General features: G+C 45.3%; 1 protein-coding gene across 19 annotated transcripts in view; it reads left to right on the forward strand.

Moving 5' to 3' along the window:
• GRK4 (G protein-coupled receptor kinase 4) overlaps nucleotides 1–13,070 on the forward strand; it is an 80,105-nt gene that overhangs the window by 50,541 nt on the left and 16,494 nt on the right. For 13 of the 19 annotated variants that reach the window (XM_054486619.2, XM_054486625.2, XM_054486633.2 and 10 more), the window contains 3 exons: nucleotides 3,260–3,400; nucleotides 9,175–9,365; nucleotides 11,955–11,992. In XM_054486619.2, the coding sequence (XP_054342594.1) occupies nucleotides 3,260–3,400; nucleotides 9,175–9,365; nucleotides 11,955–11,992 (370 nt within the window). Of the gene's footprint in view, nucleotides 1–2,156; nucleotides 2,274–3,259; nucleotides 3,401–9,174; nucleotides 9,366–11,954; nucleotides 11,993–13,070 lie in introns of all 19 variants that reach the window. The other 6 variants (XM_063664439.1, XM_063664440.1, XM_063664437.1 and 3 more) reach the window with 2 other exon arrangements.

Here is a 13,070-nt window from a genome sequence, read left to right on the forward strand (position 1 = left end):
CATGTTGGTCAGGCTGGTCTTGAACTCCCGACCTCAGGTGATCCGCCCTCCTCAGCCTCCCAAAGTGCTGGGATTACAGGCATGAGCCACCGTGCCTGGCCCGGGGTGTTGTTTAAATATGATGGGTCTCCTAGATGGAGACCACTGTAGTTGGTGGATGAAGAACAGCAGCAGTTCTGGTCTGGGGATTTAAAGAGATGTTAATTACCTTATTAGTTACCTGGAGTGATCATATGGAGTTCAAGAACTTTTAAGTCCCTAAGAGCCAGGCAAGCCATTGGCAAACTAACGCTGTATGTTTAACTCAGAAGTGGGTTACACTCCCCAGGTGTGACTCAGATATTACTGCTCCCATATTACAATTCAAAGCAAAAGCCACTAGCATTGCCTTGAAGTTAATTAGAAAGCTGACCTAGGAGGCAGCATACTGCAACCGAGATCTGTTATGCACCTGCAGCTTGACATGACAAGAAATTGGCCAACATAGTCATTACTTCAGGAGAAGTAACAGTACTGTCCCTCCGGTACAGTTCCAGAGACCATGAAGAATATTTTGCCTAATCCAATCGAATGCTTGCTCTAATCCCTCCATGATAGATATTTCTGTAAGAAATCCACTCTCTGTTTGAATATGTCCTAGAACGGGAAAGTCATTTTTTTACTTGGACTCTTGCTAATCTGCCTTTAATGATCTGCAAATGTAAAGACTCAGATTTTGTGAAAGAGCAGAGGAAAATTTCTGGAACATGGGTCATGTGTTTACAAAGGAATGAAAGTCTAATTATAGCCACATGTAAGTTTTTAAAACATGTCAGTCCTAATAGGATTCAATAGGGACATGTTAGCAAATTTTAGCTATTGTGAAAGACCTGGTGCTGGGCGGGGTGGCTAACACCTGTAATCCTAGCACTTTGGGAGGCCGAGGTGGGCAGATCGCTTGAGCCCAGAAGTTCCAGATCAGCCTAGGCAACATGGCAAGACTCCGTCTCTATTTAAATATTTAATATAAATAAATACATAAAAAAGAAGACAAGAAAGACTTAGTATAATTATGATTGTATAGATTACTTTTTAACAGATTTACTTGGGTTGCCAAACAAATGATTGGCTGCACAAATAATGCATGGCAGTTTTCCACAGACTTGCTCTGGAGGTGTTGTACTCTCAGTCAAGGCCCAGAGGCAGTGAGCAGTCAGCCCACCCCTACTCTGAATGCCTGTCAGAAGGAGCCCTGCTCGCCCTCATGCGGGGACAGCCTCGGTGCCCTTTAATCCAGATTCTAATCGTGCATTTGCTTTTTCCAAGTGCTAGCACTTCCTCCAGTGGGCTTGAGAGAGCGCAAACCTAGTTGGTTTTATTTTGCCAACAGTAATTCTTTTGCTTATGCTTGAAGTCCTCCGAAATTAATTTGTAGGGTCCTGAGTGAGCGCAATGGTAAGGGAATTGAGTAGACATCTCTGCTGTCATGGTTTTAGGCTGCAGAATGTAGTGGAAAGAGCATGTACTTCAGACATGAGCAGACCCGAGGTCAGGGTCCTGTCATATCACTTCCAGCAGTGTGATCTTGGGCCCGCCATCATGATCTGATCTCTAGCAGGGAAATAATCGGCCTTGCCTGCCAGGCTGCTGTGAGCCAGTGAGTGTTCACACCCAGCTGTTAGCACAGTGCCTGACACTCTTGTCTGCTTTCCATTCTCTTTCTCTGATTTGCCAATTCCACTTAGAATAATTTGTTTTAAATTAACGATAAAGAGATACGAAGGGATTTTTATGCCAAGTCTTAATGGTAAGAAAATGATTAAATACATGTTGGGATAGTCGCATTTTAGGAAAACATTTCGTGATGGGAAAATAGTCACACAATAAGATTTTCTAAAAGGAGGTTGGGAAATATTACCTATTTTGCAATATGAGATCAGTTTTGCCGTCAAAGGTTGGGGTGGTGGGAACAGGGTATGTATACCCATGTAAGAAGGTGGGCCTAGAGTCAAATAGAGCAAAATATTAACAGTCATTATCTTGGAATTACGGGTGAGTTTTTATCACTGTCCTTATTACTTTCACTATTTTCCACAATTAACTTTGTATTTCTTTTACCACCAAAATTATTTTATTGGTAAATAAAATTAAATCATGTCTTATGTTTGCTTTTAAAGCAGTCCCCTATGGGGTGTGCAGTGGATGGGAGTTGGAAGAAACAGCAGCCTAATGTTGATGACACAGAGGCAGGGGGACCAGAACCTGAGGCTCCTGATACTATTTTTTCCACTTTTGTATGTTGGAAATTTTTCATGACATAAAGTTAAAATACTACATAAATACTACTTTAAGAAGCAATAGAATAAACATATGAAAATTGTGAATTCTATGAAATATATTTCCTTATACTCTTGACTTTTTAAATTAAAAAATCAAGAATCTTTTTAGGCCAGGCGCAGTGGCTCACACCTGTTAATCCCAGCACTTTGGGAGGCCAAAGTGGGTGGATCACCTGAGGTCAGGAGTTCAAGACCAGCCTGGCCAACGTGGCGAAATCCCGTCTCTACTAAAAATACAAGAAAAATTAGCCAGGCATGGTGGCGGGCACCTGTAATCCCAGCTACTCGGGAGGCTGAGGCAGGAGAATCCTGAGATGGAATCTCACTCTGTCGCCCAGGCTGGAGTGCAGTGGTGCGATCTCAGCTCACTGCAACCTCCGCCTCCCGGGTTTAAGTGATCCTCCTGCCTCAGCCTCTGGAGTAGCTGGGACTACAGGCACCCGCCACCATGCCCAGTTAATTTTTTTATTTTTTTATTTTTAGTAGAGACGGGGTGTCGCCATGTTGGCCAGGTTTGTTTCGAACTCCTGACCTCAGGTGATCTGCCTGCCTTGGCCTCCCAAAGTGCTGGGATTATAGGCATGAACCACCATGCCCAGCTGAAAAAAGAATCTTTTCAGTTTTACTTTTTAAAACTTTTGCACTTTTACAAAAAGTAAAATAGACATATGGGGACATTTAAAAATTAAACAGATTTACCGTGATCACCTATGCCAACTAGTTCCATTTGTACACTGTCTTAGAGTTGATATAGCGCAGCGCGTCACTGAGAGGAGGAGCCGACTCACACTGACAACGCCCACGTTTGAAACGGTCTGGGCTCCTCATGCACTGCTGCTGGTCTCTGCCAGTGAGGGTCTCATCAAGCAAAGAGTTTCCTTCTTGTGGCCTAAGAAATGTCAGGTGGACATAAACCTCCTTTATTTTGCTGTTTAAACTAGGTTTTCGCCTGTCAAGTGCGAGCCACAGGAAAAATGTATGCCTGTAAAAAGCTACAAAAAAAAAGAATAAAGAAGAGGAAAGGTGAAGCTATGACTCTAAATGAAAAAAGAATTCTGGAGAAAGTGCAAAGTAGATTCGTAGTAAGTGTCTCCTCTTAGTCTTCACTGTGCATTGTTTGATTCGTAGCCCTTTTGTCAGCCGACATGCCGCTCAGCTCACTCTCATTGAAGCCGTGGAAGTCATTTCTTGTTTTCTGAGTTTATGTGGGGTTTTGCTCCTTTTAGTAACTGTTTCGTTTTTAGTAACAGCTCTCTTCTTTCTTATTCAAACCTTAGAAAACGTAAAAGTAGTGATACTGCTTCTAACTTCTGGTTTGTTATGAATCTGTAGTACCCTGCCTCCCTTCTGTCACTCTTCACACCTGCCAGCTTGCAGAGGCTTGTCCGGTCCGTTAGTTACCTTGTGTTTCTTGGTGAATTGCCCTTTCCTTTCCCTTATCACAGCCAGCCAGAGCTTATCAGTTTGCTGTCAGCCTCCAGTCAATTTCTCTGGCCCCCGGGACACTGTGACTTGGCTGTGCTTGAGAATACCTTCTCTCTCTCTCTCTCTCTCTTTTTTTTTTTTTTTTTTTTTTTTGACACAGGGTTTCGCTCTGTTGTCCAGGCTGGAGCGCAATGGCATAATCTTGGGTCACTGCAGCCTCGACCTCCCAGGTCCAAGTGATCCTCCTACCTCAGCCTCCCAAGCAGCTGGGACCACAGGCACACACCACCATGCCCAGCTAGGTTTTAATTTTTTTATTTTTATTCTTATTTTTAGAGATGAGATCTCTGGCCAGGCACGGTAGCTCCCACCTGTAATCCCAGCACTTAGGGAGGCTGAGGAGGGTGGATCACCTGAGGTCAGGAGTTTGAGACCAGCCTGACCAACATGGTGAAATCCCATCTCTACTAAAAATACAAAAAGAATTAGCTGGGCCTGGTGGTGCGTGCCTGTAGTCCCAGCTACTTGGGATGCTGAGGCAGGAGAATCACTTGAACCTGGGAGGCGGAGGTTGCAGTGAGCTGAGATTGCACCACTGCACTCCAGCCTGGGCAACAGAGTGAGACTCCGTCTCAAAAAAAAAAAAGAGAGAGATGAGATCTCCCTATGTTGCTCAGGCTGGTCTTGAACTCCTGGGCTCAAGTGATCCACCTGCCTCAGCTTCCCAAAGTGTTGGGATTACAGGTGTGAGCTACCACATCTGGCTGAGGATACTTTCTCTAGCCCCTCTTCTCATGTGGACCTCCTCCCTCTGGCCTCAATCTGTTTTCCATCTTTTCCTTTTTCTGGGAAGTTTACCGCTAGGCCGTCAACTAGCATATCCCAATTGTATGAAGCCCAAATCCCACCTTCCCACCTTTCTGGAAAGAATAGAACATTGGGCGGACTGATATGAGCTCAGGGGAGCAGTTCCAGGCTTTACGGTGTGCATTGTATAGTGTGGTTCTCATCTCCAAACCCAGTTTCTCTCTACCTAATTACATATGTCCTGTAGCAGCTACTGAAGTATGAAGACTGGTTGAAGGGAGAGTGTGGACGAGAATTTATAAAATGATTTGTAGTGTTAGAGCTATTTCCTCCAAGCCATTTATTTCTTAGCCCTGAGGTCAGCTGCTTTGTGCAGGGGGACAAATGTTCCCAGTGTACCTTCACAGCCAGCATCTGCATTTAATAGCACAGTGTGGGGCCGGGCGCAGTGGCTCACACCTTTAATCCCAGCACTTTGGGAGGCCGAGGCAGGCATCAGGAGATCGAGACCCTCCTGGCTAACATGGTGAAACCCCATCTCTACTAAAAATACAAAGAATTAGCCAGGCCTGGTGGCAGGCACCCGTAGTCCCAGCTACTGGGAGGCTGAGGCAGGAGAATGGTGTGAACCCGGGAGGCGGAGCTTACAATGAGCCAAGATCACGCCACTGCACTCCAGTCTGGGCGACAGAGCAAGACTCCATCTCAAAAAAAAAAAAAAAATAGCACAGTGGGTGTATTTGGTATGTCACTCTCACATGCAATTACTTGAAAATCTTTAATAAAATGGGCTTATCTGGGAGTTGCTTTAAACATATTTTTCAGCTGGGCTTGGTGGCTCATGCCTGTCATTTCAGCACTTTGGGAGGCCAAGGTGGGAGGATCACTTGAGCCCAGGAGTTTGAAACCAGCCTGGGCAACACAGGGAGACCCCCATCTCCCTATTTTTTTTTTTTTTTTTTTTTTTGAGACAGAGTCTTGCACTGTCTCCCAGGCTGGAGTGCAGTGGCGTGATCTCGGCTCACTGCAACATCCAGCTCCCGGGTTCAAGTGATTCTCCTGCCTCAGCCTCCCAAGTAGCTGGTTTTACAGGCGCCCACCACCACACCCAGCTAATTTTTTGTATTATTAGTAGAGACAGGGTTTCACTTTGTTGGCCAGGCTGGTCTCAAACTCCTGACCTTGTGATCCACCCACCTTGGCCACCCAGAATGCTGGGGATTACAGGTGTGAGCCACCAAGCCTGGCCTTTACAAAAAAAATTTTTTAAAAAGGCCAGGCACTGTGGCTCACGCCCTGTAATCCCAGCACTTTGGGAGGCAAGGCCTGCAGATCACCTGAGGTCAGGAGTTCAAGACCAGCCTGGCCAACATGGTGAAACCCTGTATCTAATAAAATACAAAAATTAGCTGGGTATGGTGGCAAGCACCTGTAATCCCATCTACTTGGGAGGCTGAGACAGGAGAATTGCTTGAACTCAGAAGGCGGAGGTTGCAGTGAGCCCAGATCGCGCCATTGTACTCCAGCCTGGGTGACAGAGTGAGACTCCATCTCAAAAAAAAAAAAAAAAAAAAAAAAATTAGCCAGGCATGGTGGTGTGTGACTGTAGTCCCAGCTGCTCAGAAGGCTGTGGTGGGAGGATTGCTTGAACCCAGGTGGTCAGGGCTGCAGTGAGCCATTATTGCCCACTGCACTCCAGCCTGGGTGACAGAGTGAGATCCCATCTCAAAAACAAAACAAAGCAAAAAAAAAAAAAAAACAAAAAAAAAACCTGGTGTAACTACCTTGGAACATAGAAATCCACAATCCAGCTTTATGAAAAGAACAGAAGCAGTTGTTACAGTTTCTTTTGCTTCAATGCTTTGATTTCTATATTTTTGGCCTCTCCCAAGGAAGCTAGAGACATTTTTCCCCTTCTGGGATGGTGTTTTCTCCCTGCTTGCGGTGGCATGTTCATCCCTGCTGCGCCCTGACCCGTGGCAGTAACGCCTCTCCCTGGAGCCCCCTGCCCCTGCCTGCACCCTCGCCACTCACAGTCTGTTCTCCACGGCGCAGTGCAAGGCAGTCTGGGAAAGTCAAATTAGTCATCCACTTTCCTGATTAAAAACTCCAGTGGCCACCTGTCAGTCCGAGAATAAAATTAGACTCAGTTCTGGCCTTTCAGGCACTGAGGGACCTGGCTCCTGCAGCCTCTGCTACATCAGGCCTGGGGTCTGACCGCACTCTGCCTGAAGCATCACTGCCTTTCCCTCTTGCCCTGGGTCTCCCTCCCCATAGGCAGTCTGCGAGTCGCCCATCATTCTGTTGGATGGTTTGTTTGCATTGGTTCATCTGTCATCTGTAACTGCCCAGGCCTCCTCTACCACGATATTAGGACAGAGCTCCTCAGGGCCATGCTCACCACTGCATCCCCGCTGCCCACAACAAGGCTGGCGTGATAAAAGATTCTCAATACAATTTTAATATATATTGAGCAGATGTTGAATGAATATTCACAAGAGGAGAGAAAGTAAGGGATCCTTACTAATTCAAGGGCCAGTGAGAATTCCTTGTGGTTTAATTCTGTGGGCTGTTGCATGCCGGCTGGGGCCTCCTCTCCTCCATTCTCAGCACCTCTTTTACTGTTTTAATACATCATGACCAAGTTGGATTTATTCCAGGAATGAAAATCAAATAATGTAATTTATCACATTACCAGAATAAAGGGAAGAACCATATGGTCATCTCAATAGCTGCAGGAAGAGCTTTTGATAGAAGCTAATGCCCAGTCATGCTTAAAAACTCGAAGCAAACCAGGTACAGAAAGGAACTTCCTTCAGAAAATCTCTAGCACAATCATACTTAATATGAAAATATTAAAAGCTTTTTCCCATGAGATTTGGAATGAGGCTAGATACCTGCTGACAATTTCAATTCAACATGATATTGGAAATTCTGGCCAGTGCAGTAAGGTAAAGGAAAAAGTGAAAGGGATTAAGGTTAGAGAAAAGAAGAAAAAAGGTTAAAAAAAAACCCTTATCATTTTCTTTTCCTTTTTCTTTCTTTCTTTTTTTTTTTAGATAGAGATGGGGGTCTCACTATATTGCCCAGGCTGGTCTGGAACTCCAGGGATCAAGTGATCCTCCCACCTAGGCCTCCCAAACTGCTGGCATTATAGGTGTAAACCACTGTACCTGGCCAAAACTCATTATTTTCAAACAACATCATTGTATGTGGAGACATTCCCAGATTTTTAGATAACCTATTAAGGATTTAACCAAGTGATTAAATGTGAATCAGCCACTAACAATTAGAAAATAGAAATGTTACTGATACCATTTACAATGGCATCAAGAAACAACAAAATCTAAGAAAAGGCCCGGCGAGGTGGTGTGCACCTGTAGTCCCAGCTTCTTGGGTGACTGAGATGGGAGGATCACTTGAGCCCAGGAGTTTGAGTCCAGCCTGGGCAACATAGCAAGACCCTGTCTCTTAAAAAATAACTCTAGGCAAAGAGCTGACAAAAATATGCAAGACTTCTACACTGAGAACTGTAAAATGTTATTATAAGAAATTAAAGAAGGAGGCTAGGCACTGTGGTTCACGCCCGTGATCCCAGCACTTTGGGAAGCCAAGGCAAGTGGATCACTTGAGGTCAGGAGTTTGAGATCAGCCTGGCCAACATGGTGAAACCTCATCTCTACTATAAATACAAAAATTAGCCAGGCGTGGTGACAGGTGCCTATAATCCCAGCTACTCGGGAGGCTGAGGCAGGAGAATTGCTTGAAACCTGGGAGACAGAGGTTGCAGTGAGCCAAGATGGTGCCACTGCACTCCAGCCTGGGTGACGGAGCAAGACTCTGTCTCAAAAAAATAAAGAAAGAAGGTCTAAATAAATGGGGGGAGACCATGTTCCCAGATTGGAAGACCCGATGCTGTAAAGATGCTGGTTTCCCCTAATTGATCTATAGATTAAATGAATTGAATGCAGCCCCATCAAAATCCCAGCAGGGTGTGTGTGTGTGTGTGTGTGTGTGTGTGTGTATGTGTATGTGAATTGACATACAAACCAATAGAAAAATTGGGGGAAAATAGACTAGGCATTTCACAAGAGGATCCAAATGGCTGTTAATTATATGAAAGTGTCCCCTATCTTTGCATATATAGAGAAATGCAAATTAAGACCACAGTAAGAGACTACTCCACCAGCATGATTCGAACTAAAAAGATTGACAGCACAAAATGTTGGAAGGATGTGGCACAGTAAGACCTCTCTTGCACTGCTGGTGGGGCATAGCTTATGTGCTGAATGTGGTTGCCTGGGAAGTACGGAATGTCAGGGCTCAAGTGATGAGAGCACAACACAGAGGAGTCATGATCCCAAGTATCTTGGTGAAGTTTCACCACTTTTTCACTTAGTTGTAGAAAGTCCTCTCTTTTGGCTACACAGCTGCGGTAAAATCTTCAGTATGCCAAGGTCCAAGAGGCACATGATGTGTCCTGTACATTTCTCTGAAATATATAATATTCACATGTTCTGATTGTAAACCTAACACGGATTATTTGCATATTGTTAGCAAATAGAGGAAATCACCAATGAAAGAGTAAGTTCGTGTTCTGTTTTTATGATGTTGCTGTCTTTAGGTTAGTTTAGCCTATGCTTATGAAACCAAAGATGCCTTGTGCTTGGTGCTCACCATTATGAATGGAGGGGATTTGAAGTTTCACATTTACAACCTGGGCAATCCCGGCTTTGATGAGCAGAGAGCCATTTTCTATGCTGCAGAGCTGTGTTGCGGCTTGGAAGATTTACAGAGGGAAAGAATTGTATACAGGTAAGAACGGTGCTACTTAATGGAGCCTGCAAGTCTTGGAGCCGGTTTCTCCCAGCCCCAGGCTTCCCTGATTCACACTGGCTGTTTCCAGGCTGGGCAGGAGAGTAGCTGGGAGCCCCTCGATGGTGATTTATAGGGGTGGTCACTTACACTATTGGAAATATGGCCAGTCAGAGGGCCCTGGGTGTTTTTTTGTTTTGTTTTTTGAGATGAGTCTCACTCTGTCATTTAGGCTGGAGTGCAATGGTACAATCTCGGCTCACTGCAGTTCGAGCGATTCTCCTGCCTCAGACTCCCAAGTAGCTGGGACTACAGGCACCTGCCACCATGCCCAGCTAATTTTTTGTGTTTTTACTAGAGATGGGGTCTCACCATGTTGGCCAGGCTGGTCTCGATCTCCTGACCTCAGGTGATCCACGGGCCTCGGCCTCCAAAAGTGCTGGGATTACAGGTGTGAGCCACCGTGCCCAGCCTAAATCTCTAATAAATTGTCTTTTTGAAGCAGAAGTTTGTTTTTTACTGGTTAAGTTGATCAAATAAAGGTACTGCTACTCATGTAAGCATAAGAAGAGCCCGTTTCCAAGGTTCTTAGGTATTTTGATAATTCTGATAAGGATCTATTATGTCCTGCCATATAACATAACAATTTAATGTCTTGAAATAGTAGTTTCTTTTTTGCATCTTAGAATTTAGTAAAGAAAATTAAATTAAACTGAATAGTTTAGTGTAATCAATGTATTTAGTTTTAGGAAAAAACAATTCCCCCTCCTATCCCTATCCCTTAAATGCTGGAGTTCCTGGGCTCTGAGTCTCTTCTCAATCACTCTCCCTGGGCAATTTCATTTCCTCCCTTCTGTGGGTTCATCTACCAGTTATAGTCAGTCCCCCATATCCATGGGTTCCATGTTGTAGATTCAACCAGCTGTGAATCGAAAATATTCAGAAAATCCTGCTCAACAGGGTGAAAGGGGGAAAAAAAGAAAATATTCAGAAAAAAAAGGATGGTTGTGTCTGTATTGAACATGTAGACTTTGTTCTTGTCACTAGTCCCTAAACAATATAGTATAATAACGATTTACATATCATTTACATTGTGTCCGGTAGTATGTGTAATCTAGAGGTGATTTAATGTAATTGGGAGGATGTGTGTAGGTTATATGGAAATTCTGTACCATTTTATATCAGGGACTTGAGGACCCTTGGATTTTGATATCCAAGGGAAGGGGGCCTGCTGTGCGACCTGATGGTGTCTCCCTTGTCACCTTGCAAGCCCGGCCCTCATGGCCTTTGTGATGCAGCTCCCCATGGAGCCCTCCAGCCTTAGGTCCTGCTGCTCCCACAGGGGCACCCCCTGCCCTTGTCATGTGAGAGTTTCAGCTGCTCAGGTGTCCTCACCTCACTGCACCTTTGCACAAGGTGTTCCTGTGTGGGTGCCACTCTCCACCCAGCCCCTCTTCCTGTCATTCTGAGAGACTCCTGCTCATCCACCCAGAGTTAGCCCACACAGCACGAGGGTGTGAGCATGAGGATGTGCCCCCTCCCCCACATCCTCCAAGTCTTCCCCATGTTGTCTACTCAGCTGGTCACGCCGACAATGAACTTCTTGGGAGTCCTTGATCTCACTTCTCCCTATTCTGATGGACCTTTGGCTTCTCCTTATCTTATATATCCCACAGCCAATATGGGATAAATATCTCTCAAGGACCAGAGACCAGGCTTGGCAGTGGGGCTGACACCTCTGCACCTTGAGCATTGAGCAAGGGGTGGATTGCTGCCCTGGCTATGAGTCCTCTAGACACAGAGGTGGTCACCTGAGTTGAGGAAGCCTTGTTGCCATTGCTTAGAGGTAAGAGTCTGGTGGTATTGGAGCATGGAACACACCCGTAGGAGATTTGATTCTTTTGTTACACTTGGAGTAAATCACACTTCACAGGTGACTACGGCTGAGCCGCCGTGTTTGGCTTCAGTCTCAAGATGAGCTGGATTTTCTCATGTAAGCTTTGGCTCGTCCTCTAACCACTGATACCCACTTGCCTCACCCGCCTGCACTCAGCGGGGGCTGGACCATGTCTGCCCCATCCACCGCTGTGTCCACAGGACTCACCATCAGTAGGTATCACCAAGCATTTGTTGAATGAATGACCAATGGCCCAAGTGACATTCCCACCTCAGCCCCCTGAGTAGCTGGGACTACAGGTACATGCCACTGCACCCAGCTTGAGGCATTCTAATATGGGGAATTTTCAGTTTTTGAAACACTTAAAATATGTTAATGGTAAGAGAAATTGAGCCATGTTCATTAAGGACCGTTTGCTTTCCTTACTACTGGGCTGCATATTTAATCACTGAAATTCTTCAAATCTGTGTAACTATGCAAAGCAGTTCATTTTACACTGTCGTCATATGTGAGCTGTTTGCTGAGATGAATTTTGTAACATTCTTGTCCTGCCTGTTTGCCATGGCTCATGAAGGGCAGTTTTGTGTTTTGCCGTGCTAGCCCTTGCTCACACTGGTTGTTCCTACTGGGTACTCAGGAATCACAGTGCCAACTTCTGAATAATTGAGACTTTTGTTGTTCTTTCCTTGTAGAGACTTGAAGCCTGAGAATATTCTCCTTGATGATCATGGTAAGTGGGCAAGCCTTTCACATCTAACGGGTAGACTTTGTTAGAGGGACTTGGATACAGAAAGTTGGATGCAGAAAGTGGACTTAATAATTAATAGAGAATGGAAACAACAACAAAAAGAAAAACTCTGTGGTATGTGTTCATTTTAAAAAGATGAAATACTGACAATTTGGTCATTCCCCTGTGTTTAAGCAAGAAGCAGAGATGGTCATAATTTTCAATTAATGATTGTGTTTTAGAAGCCTTTTTTTTTAAAACAGGGTCTTGCTATGTCGCCCAGGCTGGAGTGCAGTGGTGTAATCATAGCTCACTGCAGCCTTGAACTACTGGGCTCAAACGACCCTCCCATCTCAGCTTTCTGCATAGCTGGGACTACAGGTGTGCGCCACAATGCTTGGCTAATTTTTTAAATTTTTTTGTAGAGATAGAGGTCATGCTATGTTGCCCAGGCTGTTCTCAAACTGCTGTCCTCCAGCAATCCTCCTGCCTTCCCTCCCAAAGCACTAGGGTTACAGGCATAAGCCACTGTGCCCCACCTAGAAGCACATTAAAGTAAACACAAAGTCAGAACGTTTTCTCTCTCTTGTTTCTTGCTGTTGACCCACCTCTTGCTTTATTCCTTTTTCATTTCCATTCCCCTCTAAACTTTGTCATGCTGCCCCTGGTGCTGTCCTCTTGTCACATAGCATGTGTCACAGAGCAGGGTGCAGATGGCTGCTTGGAGACCCTGTAATGGTGGACAGGGAGTGGCCCTTTTCAGCAGGCTCCTTGTCAGCAGCACGGGTGTGCATGCCACCTTGGTTCCTCTAAGGGAGAGTCATACCCAGAATGCAAGGATGGTTGCACTGCTGGGGTGGGTGCTTAAGCTCACACATAGCTCGCAAGCAGTGCTGGGGTGGGTGCTTGAGCTCACACATAGCTCGCAAGCAGTGCTGGGGTGGGTGCTTGAGCTCACACATAGCTCGCAAGCAGTGCTGGGGTGGGTGCTTGAGCTCACACATAGCTCGCAAGCAGTGCTGGGAGAGAGCTTCTTTCAAGTGAGTTTTCTTGGCAAAGAAGGGTCTTACAGTCTGGTAGA

The sequence above is a fragment of the Pongo pygmaeus genome, chromosome 3 (assembly GCF_028885625.2).
Source record: "Pongo pygmaeus isolate AG05252 chromosome 3, NHGRI_mPonPyg2-v2.0_pri, whole genome shotgun sequence".
NCBI classification, from domain to species: Eukaryota; Metazoa; Chordata; class Mammalia; order Primates; family Hominidae; genus Pongo; species Pongo pygmaeus.